The sequence below is a fragment of the Megascapheus bottae genome, chromosome 8 (assembly GCF_031878675.1).
Source record: "Megascapheus bottae isolate mThoBot1 chromosome 8, mThoBot2.hap1, whole genome shotgun sequence".
Lineage (NCBI taxonomy): Eukaryota > Metazoa > Chordata > Mammalia > Rodentia > Geomyidae > Megascapheus > Megascapheus bottae.
In genome coordinates, this window is record NC_143516.1 from 44,886,636 (window position 1) to 44,906,238 (window position 19,603).

The 19,603-nt window shown below is 34.5% G+C and overlaps 1 protein-coding gene across 3 annotated transcripts in view; it reads left to right on the forward strand.

Moving 5' to 3' along the window:
* Ascc3 (activating signal cointegrator 1 complex subunit 3) overlaps positions 1-19,603 on the forward strand; it is a 246,784-nt gene that overhangs the window by 105,226 nt on the left and 121,955 nt on the right. For all 3 annotated transcript variants that reach the window (XM_090338378.1, XM_090338376.1, XM_090338377.1), the window contains 3 exons: positions 2,376-2,510; positions 15,676-15,867; positions 16,324-16,548. In XM_090338378.1, the coding sequence (XP_090194504.1) occupies positions 2,376-2,510; positions 15,676-15,867; positions 16,324-16,548 (552 nt within the window). The remainder of the gene's footprint in view (positions 1-2,375; positions 2,511-15,675; positions 15,868-16,323; positions 16,549-19,603) is intronic.

The window sequence follows — 19,603 nt, forward strand, 5'->3', positions numbered from 1 at the left end:
ACTATTTGAACTTAGTAGGTAAATATGTTTCTTTTACAAAGTCAGAGACTACCAAGATCAGATTTTATTTTCTTTGGGCTATATATATATAGAAAATAATACATTTTCAAGTACATATAAAACTTTATGAGGGGCCGGGAGTTTGGCCTAGTGGTTAAAGTGCTTGCCTAGCATGCACGAAGACCCGGGTTTGATTCCTTGGTACCACATACATAGAAAAAAAAAAAAGCCAGAAGTGGTGCTGAGGCTCAAGTGGTAGAGCTCTAGCCTTGAGAAAGTCCAAGGACAATGCTCAGGCCCTGAGTTCAAGCCCAGGACTGGCAAAAAAAAAAAAAAAAAAAAACTTTATGAGATACATACCATTTTTTTAAATCTTTATAAAGACTCATTAGCCAAGGATATAAATATGAGTAAAAGAAAGGATTGATTAGTGGGCCACATTTGCTGCCTGTTCAGTGGTAAAGTGTATGCCTAGTATACAAAAGAGTCAGTTGTCAACTCTACCCTTAGCTAATTCCCACACCCCTTTCTATCTCTGTGTGTGTGTGTGTGTGTGTGTGTGTGTGTATAACATATTACATTGAGAACAACAGTCACAAAGATAAACCTCTTGTTTTCATATCCTAGAGTTCATTTTGTTTAGTCTCATCCTATATGACCATATGTACATAGCTTTTGAGCTTTTGTGAGGGAGACCATGGAACTCTTTGGGTCTGGCTTACTGCACTTAATATGAGTTTTTCCAAGACTTTGTGTTTCCTTAGGAATGGGGGTGATGTCATTCTTTCAGATGGCAGCATAGAATTCCATTGTGTAGAAGTACGACATCTTCTTGATCCAATCATCTACTGAGGGACATGTGGGTTGATTCAATATCTTAGCTATGGTAAATAGTGCTGCAGTGAACATTGTTGTGCTAGTAGCTTTAGTATGTCCTTGTTTCTGAACGTTTGGGTAAAAATTACTTGGCACAGGTTAAACATTCCCATTCTAAAAGGCAAGAATTAGAAAATAGTGTGGAGGAAGCAGACCAAAGCAAGACTGAAACCTTACTGGACAAACTAAAACCTCAGTCTCCACAATTGTCTCCCAGTGCACATTGTGGGGAATGTGGAATCATAGGCTTGGGGGATCATCCCTCTATGATTTTTGCTGGTTGCAGCCCACCATGGCTACTCTTTCAGGCTACCCTTGCATGATGCCTGCAGCTTTTCTAAGCAGGGACATTCACAGAGTATAATGCAACTGAAGAGAATAAAAGAAAGGCGTGATTAGTGGTCCTCTTGACTGCTTGTCTGTGTGTGCCTTCTCTCCTGCATCATGTTTCTTTTTCGACCTCTACTTTGCTCAATAATTAATTCAACTCCACCTTTCCCAAAGAGCTATTACTGTAATTATCTGTATGAACAAATCATCTTTTCCCAATTGTACATGAGTTGAATGTAAACATCATGAATCATGCCTTAAAGTAGACATTATTACACATGTTGAACTCTATATATGCTCTAAATTTTATAGAATTTTTACATAAGCATAATCAACTTGTAGGCTTAATAATGAAGATATTATGAAGTTACATCTAATATACACTTCTTTCTTTTTTTTAGTTTTTATTGTAATTAACAAAAGGGTTACAGTTATATTCGCCAGATAGAAGGTGCATTACTTCACAAACATCAGTACCCCTTCTCATGTTTTTGTCCCCATTTTCCACCCTCTACCCCCTCTCCTCCTCTTGTTTTCCCCCCTTCCCTTTCCTATTTCTAATAAGCAAATAAACGTATATACAATATACCAGATAACAAGGTAAGATACCGTAACAATATGAGAATAACCAAGGGACAACAAAAGAGATAAGAAATTACACAGTACGTGAAGAATAACAATCATACATTATATAGCTCTTGCTTCTATATCCTGAAAGTCCTTTCATTTAGCCTCATCCTATATGGCCTTATGTATCTAGATTTTGAGCTATTGTAATCTTCTGATAGGAGAGTCCAAGGTTTGTACTAGTTATTACAAATGAGGGAAATCATTGAGCCTATGTTTGTTTGAGTCTGGCTTACTTCACTTAATATGATTTTTTCCAAATCTTTCCATTTCCTTATAAATGAGGTAATGTCATTCTTTTTGATGATAGCATACAATTCCATTGTGTGTAAATACTACATCTTGTTGATCCAATCATCTACTGAGGGGCATCTGGGTTGGTGATATATACTTCTTTCTAAGGTACAAAAATGGTAGAGATTTCATGAATTAGGCATTCTGTTTTCAAAAACTAATCATTGTTTTTATAGGATGATTCTTCCATAGTATAAAACTACAGTTTAATGAACTGGAATTTTATAAAAACTGCTTTTCTTTCTCAGGTGATGGTGTTTGTACATGCTCGGAATGCCACTGTGAGGACAGCTATGTCTCTTATAGAAAGAGCAAAGAATTGTGGCCAGATTTCCTGCTTTTTACCCACCCAAGGACCTGAATATGGACATGCAGAAAAACAGGTAAAATACAAATAACAGAAAGATGTTAACAACTTGCACCCCCAGGGGGCTACATAAAATAAATGTTGTATGTATGAAAGGTCTGCCATCTGTGTAACTTTAACAAATTAGTTTTATAGGTTTATTAACTTTGTTTGCAAAGATCTCACTGCAGAATATGTTCGTTAGCACCTCCGTCCATATAAGTGCTGTTCCCACTTTTAATAAAATTTAGTTAAAATGTCTATTTCACTTAAATGTCATCAAATAGATTAACATCTAGAATAAACACATATATTTTAAAGTTTTCAGTTTAACTCCTACAATTGATAGGTATAAGCAAAAGATCTTTTTAAGAATGCAAAGGAGCGACCAGGCGTGGTCGCTAGTGGTAGAGTGCTTTTCTAGGATGCACAAAGCCCTGGATTTGATTCCTTGGTGTCATAAACAGAAAATGCTGGAAGTGGTGCTGTGGCTCAAGTAGTAGAGTGCTAACCTTAAGAAACCCCAAGGATTGTGTCCAGGCCCTGAATTCAAGCCCCAGGACTGGCCAAAAAGAAAAAAAAAATTTTAAAGGAATCCTAATATCAAAAGATATGAAATTAGCTGTCTTACTACTCTTTATATTCCAAAAAAGCCTGGAGAACACCTTGCACTTGTTAGGAAAACAGAATCTCCAGTCCCTGGAGCCCTTCAGATTCCCAGATCATTTCATGCACACTACAGTTTAAGAAGCACTGTTGCAGGTAATCTGAATATTACTTATCCTAAGCTTCAGTTATTTCAATTCAGTAATAATTTTGATCATAGCTATGAATGTGGCTTAGTGGTAGAATGCTTGCTTAGCATGCATGAAGCCTTAGATTCAATTCCTTAGTACCACATACATAGAAAATGCCAGAAGTAGAGCTGTGGCTCAAGTGGTAAAGTGCTATCCTTGAGCAAAAGAAGCTCAGGGACAGTATCTAGGCCCCAAGTTCAAGCCCCAGGATTGTCAAAATAATACTGATACTACCACTAATAATAATTTTGATCAAGATTGCATAAATTCAGGTATCACTTGCTCTATTTATAAGACAGATATTAAAATGGTTCTGCTAATTTCTCAGAATCAATCCTAAACTCTTTAGGTTATATTTCATTGAAACTTAGAGTAAAGAGATTATACAAACTATAGTCTTACAGCCAAGGTGGCACTGTTTTTCTAATTAAATTTTAATTAGAACTTACTTAACCAAACCCTTTTCTTTGTTGTCTCTTATTGCTTTTTTGTACTGCAGGAGACCTGAGTAGTTGTGACATACTGTATGTTACTCTGTCTCTTTACAAAAAAAGTATATAGACCTTAATGCTATGAAACTAAATTAAAAATCATATGGTATAACTGTTAACTGAACAGCTATTTACTGCCAGACATTGTGCTGTGCAATTTCACATGGTTTGGCTTAGTACAATATAATTAGTTATCCTGACTACGTTGTGAATTCACCATTTTATTTTGACATTTTAAGTTCCAATTATACTAATCCAGTGATAGTTTTTTTTAATTTTTTTTATTGTAATTAGTAAAAGGGTTACATGATATTTGCCAGATAGAAGGTGCATTAATTCACATACATTGATACCCTTTCACATGTCTTGGTACCCATTATCCTCCGTCTTGGTTTTCCCCCCTTCCCTATCAGATTTCAAATAACCAAATACAAATAAATTCAATATATCAGATAACAAAGTGAGATACTATAACAATATGAGATAACCAAGGGACAGCAAAGGAGATGAGAGACAACATAGTACATTAAGGACAACAATCATTCGTTATATGGCTTTTGTTTCAATATCCTGGAGGTCCTTTCAATTAATTTCATACTATATGGCCTTATGTATCAAGATTTTGCTCTATGTCAGATCTCTGCTAGTAGAGCCCAAGGTTTTGAACATTAGACTTCTCTTTCAATTTAGAGTTAAAAAAATGTGTTTTTTATTCATAAAATCTTTGATTATATAACATTTATTTTGCTCTGTGTTCTTATAGTTACTTATCAGTCATGAATTTATGAAAACTTTCAAAAAGTCAGCTTGGTATTCATGAGTCTTATTTCATTCGTTTGTAAATAAAAAACAACTCCATTGTGTTTAAGCTAAGTCTTGAGAGCCACCTTGTGGATTCCTGGTTATATCATACCTCTCAATTCCAAGAGCTCTTTCCTTTCTAGATATTTCATGTTTATTAATTTTATATAATGTGAAACACTTGCATATTGCTTAGTAATGCCAGTCCTCACTTTTCTTGTTTTATGTAACTCATTCAGTCCCCACAATATCCTGTGATGTAATTTTCTACTGTTGTTATACCTCTCTCTCTAGTGTGTATCCATAATTCAAGTATAGCATCAAATATTCTAAAATATGATGTTATAAATTATATAGAGACATTTGAGACAATGTTTGCCAAACTTAAATCTACAGCTTCTATAATGAAAAACATACTGAAAATGAGCAGTTTTAAGAAAGTTGGATGTGTTTGGAAATCGTCGGCCATTTTTACCATCCGTTGCATTTTTTATTTATTTTTTATTATAATTAATAGAAGGGTTACATTATATTCACCAGATAGAAGGTATATTACTTCACATACATTGATACCCTTTCCCGTGACATGGTCCCCATTTCCCTCCTGTTGTGCCTGATTTTTATTTTAATTGCCTTTGTTCTGGTCAGGCGGGCATTCTCATAAACACTTTGATTTTAATTTTCTCGTTTTAACAGATCGCTTCTCTATCTTTTAAAGATTCTTACCTCAAAAAGATTCTTTTTTTTTTTGCCAGTCCTGGGGCTTGAACTCAGGGCCTGAGAACTGTCCTTGGGCTTTCTCAAGGCTAGAGCCTCTACCACTTGAGCCACACCATTCCAAATTTTTCTATATATGTGGTACTAAGGAATCCAACCCGGGTCTTTGTGCATGGTAGGCAAGCACTCTACCACTAGGCCAAACTCCTGGCCTCATCAAAATGTTTTTACCTGCATTTACAAGTAAAGAAAGAGAAATTGAAATGGTAGGTAATTTTGCTAGTGACTCTGTTATATGGTAAGGCATGTTTTGAAACTAGTATGGCTCCTAAGCCCACACTTTTCAGGATGCTGTGCACTATTTGTTCAAAAGCAAACGGATCAAATCCAACTTGGGTGGGACTTATTTGGTTGATTGACTACTTAGGTTTAAACTCAGAGCCCCACCATTTGAGACATAACGCTCTGGGACTTTCTAAAACATTTAGTGCATAGTCTCTTTGTCCCCATTAATGCATAAGAATACTAAAAACAGAAAATATCCTTTCTCAATGTTTTCTAACCACTCTGGAATGCATTATTTTTCTAATACTGTTTTTATATGTCTTAATTGATAAAATTCTTTTTGAATTTTAATTTCCTAGCAAATCCTAAAAAGCTATTATTTGGGATGGTAGAAAATATTCTCATGTTTTTGAAAAATGGATGAATGTTTTAAATATTAAAATAAATTTAGAAAGACATATGCTATGAAGGTGCATAGAGATTTATTGTCATGTTTCCAATTAATGGAAATGTACCCAAGTCCCTACCATGCTACAGTGATGCTTCAACCCCAAGGGTTTCATGTAACTTCCTGACTTTCTAAAAGCTTTAAAAGCATTTTTTTTTTACAATTCTATTCAATGCAATAAAACTTCATTTTCACTAGTAATTTATACAGGTATGCTTATCCTGTTCATATACTCGTATGTGTGTATGTGTATGTATTTGCACATGTGTGAATGAATATAACAATGTAATTTCTTTATGACTGTCATATCCACAGCTGAAAATGAATCGTGTCTCCCCAGTAAGTTACCTTAGAACTCTTCACTGCATTCCAGTCTTTAGTCTTACAGTCACTCCCTGAGTAAAAAAAATCACCTCCTTTTCAAAATTGACCATTGAAATAAGGTAGGGGAAAACATGAATGTCCCAAGAATAATTTCATCTACAGAAATAAGCTAGAGTATCTTCTCTTCAGAGTAGACACTATGAAGAGAATATTTTATCTCCAGAATTCTATTTGAGGCCCAGTGGAAGAGGGCTTGTGATTTCACCTTAAATAGCTACACATTTTGTAACTGTGCTTTGTTTTCTATCAGGAAATATGTGATATATTTACAGGTGCACTTGTACACACATTCAATATATAACTATTCCACTGGTTTAGTATGAGAAATAAATGGGATGATGGAATTATATATGAAATTATTTTGAAATCTAGCTCAAAATGATGAGATTTTTACATATCATAGCAATGAAATCTTTCCAAAAATATTTACTAAATTTTAAAATATAACTAAATATGACAAATATTACTGTTAAAATGATAAAAGGATAATGAACAATATGAGTGTATTTTACTGTATATTACTACTTTTTTGCTATTTACCACAAAGAAACTGTCCCATAAATCCTGTTTTTTTAAACATATAGTACCTCAAGGAAGAGTGAAAGTTGTATATTTTACAGAAGTAAGTGTAGAATTAGGGATGCAGATATTTTCATTCATGTATCACTTTTCTGTTACACTTTTCATTTTTAAACAATACCAATTAGGATATTTAGACTCTATTTCATGCAAGATCTAAATTATCCCCACCTCATTTTTAGGGACAATTTTTTTTAACAGGCTTAGAAATTCTAGTATTAGATTGAGTATTCCTACCTACACATAAAGTGGATTTTGCTGAATTATGGTAGCAGGAGTATCCAATAGTATGTTAATATAATATAATAGCACTATTTACTTTTTCTCATATGAAAACTTTATGTTGGAGAAAAATAGCAAGAAAATGTACTAATAGCGGGATATATAAAAGCATGATGTTCTTTCTTTACAAGAGAGATAACCTCATATAAAATAAAGGCTTTTAATCTAGGCCAGCCAGCCTGGATTGTGATATTTGACTTACACACCCTAATATAGTCTGTTTATGCCACAGCTTTACTGCATCCGAACTAATAATGATACTTGTATCTTTATATGTTGGTAGTAAATAGGTTGTAATATATACCTCGCATACTGCAAAACAGTATTGTAATATTGTTATGTAGGAATTTTGAAAGGAAAGGAATAACAGATTTAAAGAAGGGTAGCAAAATGTTAAGTGAAATCCTATCTTTAATTAAAAAAAAAATACAAGCCTCATATGGTGGAACGTGCCTTTAATCCCAGCTACTTGTGAAATAAAGGCAGGAGGTTTGTTATCCAGGACCCATTGAGGGGAAAATGTGCAAGTCCCTATCTGAAACCTAAGCAAAAGTCAGTGCAGATGTTATTCAAGTGGTAGAATACTTGAAGTTTAGAGTTTAGTTCCCAGTACTGTCAGAGAAAGTGAGAAATACCAAGAGTGAAAGAGAGAACACATGGTACAGCATTTTAATCTGTTAGAACTGTAATATGATGAATTTTAAAAGGTAATAAACAGGTGGTTAAAAATACTAACAAGTAAAAGACTGACTAGTATATGTATTGTTAACTTCAATAACTACAACATCATGCCTATAATCTTGGCTACTGAAATCAATCAAGACTGAGATCTGAAGACCAAAGTAGGTAGGAAAATGTGACTCTATGTTTAATTAACCACCAAAAATCTGGAACTGGAGCTGTGATGCTAATAACTGAATGCTAGCCTTGAGCACAGGTGCTCAGGAATAGCATCTAGGCCCAAGACATGCTCATGTGCATGCACACACACACTCATGCACACATGGACACATGCACAAATTATACATAAATACAACATGAAGTTTCCATTATACAAATGAAAAACAAATGAAGAAATTAAATGGGTTAAAAAAACTGGAAGAAAAAATATTATGTCATAAATTTGTTTATTCTTAAACTCAATAAATCATCATGAACACAACATGGTAATATCCATATTGGAGAAAATTGAGAGATTTTGACTAGTTCCTAGATTTTCTGTGCCCCTTATCAATACAAGCTTTTCGCCTTGACACAAGGAATCTTTTCCAAGAAAAAATGAAAAGAAAAAAAAAGGTTAGTTTACACTGTTTTGGTTTTGTTTTGTTTTGTTTTTTTCCTGGTACTTGGAGGTTTGGGCTCAGAGTCTCACACTCTGTTTTTGTGCCTACAGCTCACAATCTACAATTGGAGCACACTTCTAGTCAGCCCTTTTCTAGTTAACTAGAGATGGAGTTCTATTGACATTTGTACCCAGATTGACTTCAAACTATTCTACTATTATTATCCAGTTTGCAACTTCCTGAATAACTAGGATTACAGACATGAGTGCTTGGCCAACATCAAGATTTTTACCAGATAGCCTTGAGCTGAAGAGTTCAGGGACAGTACTCAGCCCCAAGACCCACCAAAAAAAAAGAGATAATAAAATAAAAGATTTTTGCCAGAAAGCATTATATTAGTATGAAACATTGTTCTGTTGCTAAATGTAGCCTTCATACATTTATAACAGTGGAGAAACTTAAGAACCATTATTTTGGACTTTAAAAGACTTAAGTTAAAAGTCTAAGTTAAGATGTCAATTTTAATTCAAGAGATCATGACCTGAGTGCTTCTATAAGTAAGGCAGAACTCCTACCATTGAGATTTTTAACCAGTCTCACAGAATTAGGAGGTAAATAAATACATGGGGAATAATTAAATATATGTGGGAAGCAAAAAGTGAAATATGACTTGGAAAGAATAAGCAGTTCAGTAGGAGCACAGAAGAGAAGTAGATTAATTTTAGCCAGTCGTCCTGGATTTCTTTCTTTTCTTTTTTTTTTTTCTCCAGTACTGGGCTTGGACTCAAGGCCTAAGCACTGTTCTTGGGGTTTCTCGAGGCTAGAGCTCTACCACTTGAGCCACAGTACCACTTCTGGCTTTTTTCTATGTATGAATGAAGGTTGATATGTTTTTGTTTCAGTATAAAGCATCTGTTTTGTATCCTGGAAGTAGTTACAAACTTCATAAGTATTTATAAATATTTAAAACCTTAATATTGTGAATAGTGATAAGTAGTTCATTTTGCTATATGATCATTTAAACCTAACTTTTTTTTTTTTTTTGCCAGTCTGGGGCTTGAACTCTGGGCCTGGGTGCTGTCCTTGGGCACTTTTTGCTCAAGGCTAGAGTTCTACCATTTGAACCACAGTGCCAGTTCCAGCTTTTTCTGTGTTTATGGTACTGAGGAATCAAATCCAGGGCTTCATCCATGGTAGGCAAGCACTCTATCACTAGGCTACACCCCTGACCCCAAGGTTTTTTAAGTGTATATCCCTAAGCCTCACCGTAAAGATTATAGTTTATTTGTATTGTGAACTAGACCCAACCAGAAATGGGAGATTCAGGTTCAGAGATAGTTAAGAATAACCAACAAGATTATAGTCACAAACACATCTCTGCTGAGCCTGTTTAAAAAAAAGAAAAGAAAAAGAGAAACGCGGGGCTGGGAGTTTAGCCTAGTGGTTGAGTGCATATGCATAGAAAAAGCCAGAAGTGGTGCTGTGGCTCAAGTGGTAGAGCTCTAGCCTTGAGAAAGCCCAAGGACAGTGCTCAGGCCCAGAGCTCAATCTCAGGAGTGGCAAAAAAAAAAAGTAGCTCAAAAGGTATGTATATATGATCATATAGAATGAGGCTAAGTGAAGTGAACTCCAGGATAGGGAGACAAGAGGTTTGTCTTTGTGATTGTTGTTCTTAATGTATTATATGAAGTTATTTCTTTACACTTCCTTTTTTCACCCTTTTGGTTCATCTCATGTTGTTACTGTATCTGATTTTGATATCTGGTGTATTGTGTATACATTTATTCGAAATAAGGAAGGGAAGGAAATGAGATGATTGGGAGGGAGTAGAGGCAGGAAAGCAGGAGAAAAACATGAGAAAAGGTATCAATATTCAAGAAGTAATGTATCCACTACCTGAAGAATGTAACTGTAACCCCTCTATATATCACCCAGATAATAAATTACAATAAAAGAACTGTAACCTCCCCCAGAAAAAAAGAAATATGAATAACTGCCTGTTAAGTGCTTCTTAGTTTCTCACAAAGACCACATACACACAAAATCTTGGTGGCCATGCATCTGGTCAATACTATATCAACATTCCTGATCTACTTTCTGACTTCTGAGAAAATTCTTAAGGTAGTTACAAACTTCCTGTATTTAATTTCTTTTTTTTAAGAATTTACTAACATTGATTTTTATATCATGTTTAACAAACAAACATTCAAGAAGAGAATCTCTATGTACAATATCTGGTACATAGATTTTAGAACATAATTAAAATTAAGCTGAGGGGTTTGTATGTCATAGATGCATATTAACCTATGTATCTCTAGAGTATAGAGCCCATCATAGGTTTTTATGTCTGTGTAGTTATGTTTATATCTCCAAGACCATGCCCATAACCTTGGGTACCCAAATATTGAGTCATCACTTTTGTACTGTTTGTATCTAATATCCACATATTAAGGATACCATGTGCCTTTTCTTCCTTTGGTCTTATCTTACTCAAGATGATTCCCAGCAAATGCCATTATTTTATTTTGTCTGTTGGCTATGTAGAATTCTATTGTGTTAATTCTAAAACAACTAGAAGGACAGAAATAACAAAAATAAAATTGGAAAATCAGAGATTTAAATAAGATCTATACATAAAATGTATAAATCAAAAGTTGGTTCTTTGAGTCAACAAAATTGACAGACCCCTGGCGAGATTAATCAAAAAAAAAGAGAGGGGAGACTAAAATAAACAAGTCAGAAATTTGTTTTCAGTTTATTTTTTATTTTGAAGTATTGGAAAAAATTATATTAAGTGAAGTAAGCCAGACCCAAAGGAACATAGGCTCAATGATTTCCCTCATTTGTAATAATTAATACACATCTAGGACACTAGCAGAGTATTACAATAGCGCAAAACCTATATACACAAGGTCATATAGCATGAGACTAATTGAAAGGATCTCTAAGATATGGAAACAAGAGCTTTATCTTGAGTGGTGGTTGTTGTTAATGTACTATGTTATTTCTTTTCTCCATTGTTGACCTTTGGTTAATCTCATATTGTTACAGTATCTAACTTTGTTACCTGGTATATTGGATATACATTTATTTGTTTATTTAAAATAGGAAAGGGAAGGGGGGAAAACAAGATGATTAGGAGGGGTTGAGGGGAAGGAAATGGGGACAAAAACATAAGAAGGGTATCAATGTGTGAGAAGTAATGCACCTACTATCTAATAAGTGTAACTGTAACCCATCTATGAATTAATTTCTTTCTGTGTCTAGGGGCTTGAACTCTTGCCTGGGCACTTCCCTGAGATCCTCAGCTCAAAGCTATCACCCTACCCTAGAGCCATAGCCCCACTTCTCGGTTTCTTTTTTTTCTTTTCTCACTGTTTAAGGAATTTTATTAAAGCAAAAATAATCCAAATTACATTTCCTCACACAGTTATCAATTCTGTTACTTAGAACTGATATCCCACTTCCCATTTCCTAGTGATTAATTGGAGATAAGAATCTCTTGGCTTTCTATTGCCTGGGCTGGCTTTGAATCTTAATCCTCAGATCTCAGCCTCCTGAGTAGCTAGGATTACAGGCATGAGCCATCTCAAGATGACTTCTGTATCATTCTTATTCCAGCATTCAAGTCCTCCCTCAACTGAAATTTGTCCATAGTATCTACATTTATAACAACATATCAAAGAATATTGCAGTGTATTTAGCCCATAGAGAGCAGACCTGTAAGAAACAAACAGCATTTGAGCAATGTGATTTGTGCAGGATAGCTCTGGGCAACAGTTTTTAGTTTCTTTTATTTATTTGAGCCAAGTGTCTACTCTTGACCATTAGAGAAGAAACATTAATTTGGAATGAATTTGGAATGAATTTCCATAATAGACTTAATAGACTTTTTACACAAGTTTTCTTGTGTTCATAAAAGCAGCTTTAAGAAGACTACTGGTAATAGATACAAATTAAGGCAAACACAACCTGATAAATGCAGATACTTATTTAATGTGCTATGTAATGATTTCTACCGGCTGACCATATTGTACAAAAGTAAAATTAGAGTGCACTCTTAGAAACTTGAAAAAGATACTAAGTGTATTTTGTTGTGAATTCTAAGAAAGCGTTGCTATTTAGCTATTTGGCCACTAGATGGAGAAGTTTGCTCGTCTATTACAGTTTTATACTTGTGCATTTCATGAAGTACTGTTTTTGTTTTTAAACTCTCATTTTATTGTCAAGGTGCTGTACAGAGGGGTTATAGTTAAATATGTAAGGTGGTAAGTTGATTTTTTGTAAAACATTGTTACTCTCTCCCTCATTTTTCTACCACTTTCCCCCCTCTCCCCAAATTGTAAAGTTCATTTCCAACATAGTGTCTTGTGAGGATAGAGGTTGCATCGGTTTGCCCTTTGTCCTTTGTCTCATCATTTTGTTGTTTCCCTTCCCTTCCCTAATTCATTCCCTTTTTCCTGTGTACGTACAATATGCAGGGTACCAAAATCAACACTGACAACAAAGGATAAACTATTTGGGAGAGGGGAGGAGGAACGGGAAAAAGAAAAGAAATTACTAAATGTAGTTAGCTGTTTTTAATTTAGTGATTTAAAATTGCAACTTAAGGTAGATACTGGTGGCTTATGCCTGTCCTAGCTAATTAGAAGGCTGAGATCTGAGTATCACAGTTTGAAGACAGCCTGGAAAGGAAAGTCAGTGGGACTCTTACCTCCAGTTAACAGACAAAAAGCTGGAATTGTAGCTTTGGCTCAAGTGGTAGAGTGCTAGCCTTGAGCACAAAAGTTTGGGCATAGTGTCCAAGCCCTGAGTTCAAGACCCAGGATTGGCATACCAAAAAAAAAAAAGGTGACTGTCTTAACTATCATTGTAGCAGTCTGTATTAGAACTCTCCTTGAAATCTCATTCCTTGTGAATATAGTACATCTTATTTTTAAAATTAATAAAAACTTGTAAAAAAAAAACCCTCTTGTTAAGAGTCTTCAGAGATCAATAGTAAACAAAAGCTTTAACTACCAAAAATGCTTTATTAATGTTAGTCTATGGTATTTGACTTTGCAGAATTTTTTTCTAATATATAGTAAGTACCAGTGATTTTTCAGTAAGACTTTCTGCTATGGCAGTTATACATATTGCAGATGAGTATACCAGATTACATGTCTGAGATCAGACAAGAGCAAAGAACAGATACCACTAAACAAGTCCAACATTTTGAAAATACTGCAATCAATGTACCTGTACACTTTACAAATAAGACAATCATGTCCAAGTGTAATTATTTCTTTTACTATTCATTGGATTGACTTGTAGACTTTAGCCATTCTAGTTATTGCAAAAGAAGAAAGCAATATCTCCTATGTTTCTTTGGGTTTGACTTACTTTGCTTAATATAATTTTTTCCAAGTCCTTTTCCATTTCCTAAAGTATAATGGAGCAATGTCATTCTTTCCGATGGAAGCATAGAATTCCATTATGTATATACACTTGGACATGATTAATTAAACAACACTGTTATCGTTCACACAGTGAAAACAAAGGAGGGTATTCTTAGGAGAAGATCACAATGGCTCCATAAAGATGTATGTTCCTATCAAAATCACCATGAACACCACCTTAGATGAGTACTCTTGAGTTTATTGACTCATTGCAATAAGGAAAGGCCAAGGAAACCAAGGAGAACCGTAGGATATTTCAGTAAAAACAAACAGTAAACTTTCCCAGATTACAGGTCTGAAATAGAAATAAGCCTTGAAGTAGGTATAGATTTGTCAGAAGAGAGCTACAAAGGAAAAGCCTGCCATTGTAGTTGGTAGTGTGAAATTAGAGATGATTGGTTTTTATACAGCTTTGTATAAGCTGGACTCTAGCTTTTCCTCTTAAAAATCCTGACAGTACATTAAAAATAACAACAAAACAACAAACCTCTTGTTTCTATATCTTGGGGTTCATTTCAGTTACCATCATTTTACATGGTCATTTCTATATATCCATTCAGCTATTGTGATCCTCTGCTAGGACTATCCTAGCCATATGCTAATTATTACGAAGGAAGCCTGTTCCTTTGGGTCTGGCTTACCTTCGCTTAATATTTTTTTCCAAGTTTTTCCATATCCTTACGAACTGGGTGATGTCATTGTTTCTGACAGAAGCATAGAATTCCACTGTGTATTTAGACCACATTTTCTTGAGCCACTCGTATACCAAGGCACATTGGGTTGGTTCCATGTCTTGGCTATGGTAAATAATGCTTCATTGAAAATAGTTGTGCTGGTAGCTTTACTGTGGTCTTGTTTGTGTTCATTTGGGCAAATGCCCAGGAATGGGATTTCTAGATCATAAGGTAAGTAGTTCTATGTTTAATCTTTTGAGGAACCTCCATACTGCTTTACAGAATGGTTGAACCAGTTTGCCTTAAATTATTTACTTTTTCAGTTTGTTTTTCTTTTTTCTTTTCTTTTGGTTTATCCCCTGATGTCACTGGTTTAAATTTTGGTACTCTGTGTCTTGTATATACATTTATCTGATTTGGGGACTAGAAAGGGAATAACACAATCTTGAGACAAAGAGCAAAGAGTGAACCAGTGCAGCAGTGATACTCACAAGACACAGTGGGAGAGTGTGGGGGTTGAGAGAAAATGGGAGAAAAATTAGAGAAGGGGTAACAATGTTGGACAAGAAATGTACTCATTGCCTTATGCACCTGTTACCCCTCTTTATAACACCTTTACAATAAAATTAATGCTTTTTTTTTAAGATAGGACACACTAAGCATGTTGGAGGTGGCTTATAAGATATAGATGCTATTTTTAAAAGCTTGTGACACACATTTACAGTTATTTCTCATGTAATATTTTTGGGAAAGCAGGAAACACTGATTGATTGATTGCAAGAAGTGACAACTAAATGGGGAGATGCTGTTCACTTCATTTCTAATTTTGTATCATGTTTTGATACTGTCTAAATTTAGGATAGATAACAAAAATTTTAATAATTTTTATGTAATGTACATAAAAGTTATAAAAATCATATCTTAAGAACAAATATAATTTTGTATTCATCCAAAAATATGTTAAGTAATTATTATTTTTACATACTAAATAATAATTTTGTGTTTTATTCATGTCTACTCCAGGTACAGAAGTCAAGAAACAAGCAAGTTAGAGAATTATTTCCAGATGGTTTTAGTATTCATCATGCAGGAATGCTTCGGCAGGACAGAAATTTAGTTGAAAACTTGTTTTCTAATGGGCATATCAAAGTTCTGGTCTGTACTGCCACGTTAGCCTGGGGTGTCAATCTTCCCGCTCATGCTGTTATTATTAAGGTAGGGGCTTACTTTCCTTTGCGCATGGATTTGTATGGGGGTTTTTTGTGGGGTTTTTCTTGTTGTTTTTGTTTTTTTCTCCTTGGTTAACATTTCTTTTGTTTTATTGTGATTAATAGAAGGGTTACATTATATTCACCAGATAGAAAGTGTAAAACTTCACAAACATTGATTTGTGTGTTTTAAAAGAAACCACTGGATTGATTTCTTTAGAAAATAATACTGTGATTTGGCTGGCTTCACTGACTTCAAATGTTATCTTTATACAGGATCAAAATTATTTTCTTCAATAAAATCCAGTTTATATTGAGAAATTTAACTCTATCACGGATGATGAAAGGATTAGTTAAAGTACACTTTTGAGATCTTGCCATATTTGCCCAATTTCACTATTCAGCTCTCCAGGATTAGATTTGTGTGTGTTTATGTAAATTTTATTAACTTTTTCTCATCTAGGGAACACAAATATATGCCGCAAAAAGAGGCTCCTTTGTTGACCTTGGAATTTTAGATGTCATGCAGATATTTGGCCGAGCTGGACGACCCCAATTTGACAAATTTGGGGAAGGAATCATTATAACAACACATGATAAACTCAGCCATTACCTGACTTTGCTGACTCAACAAAACCCAATCGAGAGTCAGTTTCTGGAAAGCCTTGCTGATAACCTAAATGCAGAGGTAAGATCTCACGTGTAGAAAGTTGAAATAGAATCATAAAATAAAATTTGAATTGGTTCTTATTTTGTAGTGTTTAGGAATGCAGTGTATTCCATTCCTAAGAGAAAATAATCTGGATATCAATATAGCTGGTTAATTTTTGAGTATAAGATATTGATGGAAAGACTTAACAAAAACTCATACCTTTAATGATCATATGTTTAATCTATTAAGTTTTGTTATAAACCAAAACCCACTCCAACCAATGCAAATGAGGAAAACAATCAGCAATACTTTTATTTCGCTTTTATAAAGTTTTAAGTAAAGAGTTATAATAAGGTCATATAGCTCCTTTACATTGTCATTTGAATACCTTAGTTGCATAAACTGTTTTCTTAAATTGAGCTAGAGTATAATTTGTTGTTGTTGTTGTTGTTGTGTATATGTACGTGTGTGCCATTAAGATTCAAATAACATCTCACAAGCCAAGATGGCATCTTAACTGGTAACAAAAATAAACATTATTATAATTTAAAACATGTATGTCTTTCAAATGATATTTTACTGCTTTCATGACATTTTAATTATCACTCTATTTAACACAACTTTCAAATCCTTTCTTACCTTTAAAGTTGACTTAAATAATTTTTGAAAACCTGACATAAGTGAAATTAATATTAACAATCAAGTCCTACTTAAAGTATGAAGTCCTGTAACAACTATTTCTTTAACAGCTCATAGAGATTTCATTTATTCTATTTATATTATTTATGTCTTTTTAGAGAACAACAAAAACCACTCACAATGCACATCTTCCACTAACAGATACATAGTCCAAAAGGGAAGAAAAGACATAAATACACAGTGCAGTGGTGTTGGGAAGTAGTTCATGTTTGCTTCTTTCCTTATTGCTCTGGCTAGGAATTCTAATACTACATTGGAGAGGAGTGGAAAGAGTGAGCCTTCTTATCTTGTTCCTGATTTTAGAGGAAATGGCTTTAGGCTTTTCACAATTTAGTATAATGCTAACTATAGATTTGTTGTACACAGCTTTTATTATACTGAGGAATGTTCCATGGATTCCTACTTTCTCCAGAGCTTATAGCAGAAACTGGTGTTGGATCTTGTCAAATGCCTTTTCTGCATCTATTGACACAATCATGTGATTCTTGTCCTTGCTCCTGTTGATGGGATGAATTATATTAATTGATTCGGGTATATTGAGCTTGCTTTGCATCCCTGTAATAAATCCTATTTGATCATAGTGTATAATTTTTTAAGGGGATCCAAATAGGAAAGGAGGAAGTGAAACTTTCCCTCTTTGCAGATGTCATAATTGAGTACTTAAGGAACCCTATAGACTCCACTCCCAAGTTACTTGAGTGGATTCAGAACTTTGGCAAAGTAGCAGGGCATAAAATTAACCCTCAAAAATCAACTGCTTTCCTGTATGCCAACAATGCAAAGAGTGAGGCAGAAATCAGGAAAGCAACTCCTTTTGCAGTAGCCTCAAGAAAATTAAATACTTAGGAATTAACTAAGGATGTAAAGTACATTTATGGTGAAAACTTGAAAAACTTGAAAGCGGAAATGGAAAAACCTCTCATGCTCCTGGATTGGAAGAATTAATATCTTGAAAGTGGCAATCCTGCTATCTACAAATTCAAAGCCATACTGATCAAAATCCCAGTGTCATTCTTTAATGAAATAGAGGAAGCAATCCAGAAATTCATATGGAATAATAAAAGACTCCAAATAGCAAAAAGAATCCTTAGTAGAAAGAACAGGACTGGAGGAATATCAATACCAAACTTCAGACTCTATTACAGAGCTATAGTAATCAAAACAGCTCGGTACTGGCACAAGAATAGTCCGGAGGACCAATAGAATAGAACTGAAGACCCAGAGACCCACAGACCTATGGCTACCTAATCTTTGCTAAGGGAGCCAAAACATAACATAGAAGAAAGACAGCCTCTTTAACAAATGGTGCTGGCAAAATTGGTTAAGCACCTGTAGAAAACTAAAGCTGAATGCTTGTATGTCACCCTGCACGAGAATTAATTCCAAATGGATCAGAGACCTTGAGGCAAATGTAGATACCCTGAAAACTGTACAGAAAGGAAGAAGAGATACACTAGGGCTCCTTGGCACAGGTCAATTTTTTTTTTTAGTTTTTTTTTTTTTTTAAGCAATCCTGGGCCTTGAACTCAAGGCTTGAGCACTGTCCTTGGGCTTTCTCAAGGCCAGAGCTCTACCACTTGAGGCACAGTGTGACTTTTTCTGTGTATGTGGTACTGAGGAGTCAAACCTGGGTCTTTGTGCATGCTAGGGAAGCACTTAATCTCTAGGCCAGCCTCCTGATGTGCATTTTTTAACTGGGATTTGAACTAAAGGGCTGTTGAGCTATTCTGCAACCCTCTCATATATATTGTTTATAAAGTTCCACCTGTCTGGAGGATCTTGTACAAATATCTTATCTTGCAGTGAAGACTTCTGTAGTGTGAGCAACCTTCCCACTTGGGCTCTGGTTACTGCCCGGGAATGCTATTTCTCTGTTCACTTCAGTTGCCAAATACAAATTGTTTTATTCATAAAGTAGGGATACTCTTACTAGATTATTGTAAAAATATTAAAAAAATATCTGCCAGATTTTTGTGACACTGTGGTGTGGCATCACTTACTGTATTCTGATAGTTTCTCAGCTCATTTGTTCTCACTGCCTACATGGAACTTTCTGCTGGATCAGTAAGTGTTTTTTGTGTGTATTCCCCATAACAATTTCATATAAATATACATAGCCATATACTTATTTATACATACATACTCATGATTATAAATTTGTTTCTTTTTTACAGGTTTTTGAAACATGCATACAACATAAACAAATAGGATAACCTTAAGTTTGAATAGCTGAGTTAGATGTGAATTGATACTTGAGTTGTACTTCTAAATCATCAAATTTGAAGGGTATTTTATATTCCTTAATAGAGCATAAAACTGTATCATATAATATGCTATTGTCACTTTTATGTCATGAGTTTTTCTTAGAAACCATTTAAATAGAAATCCCATG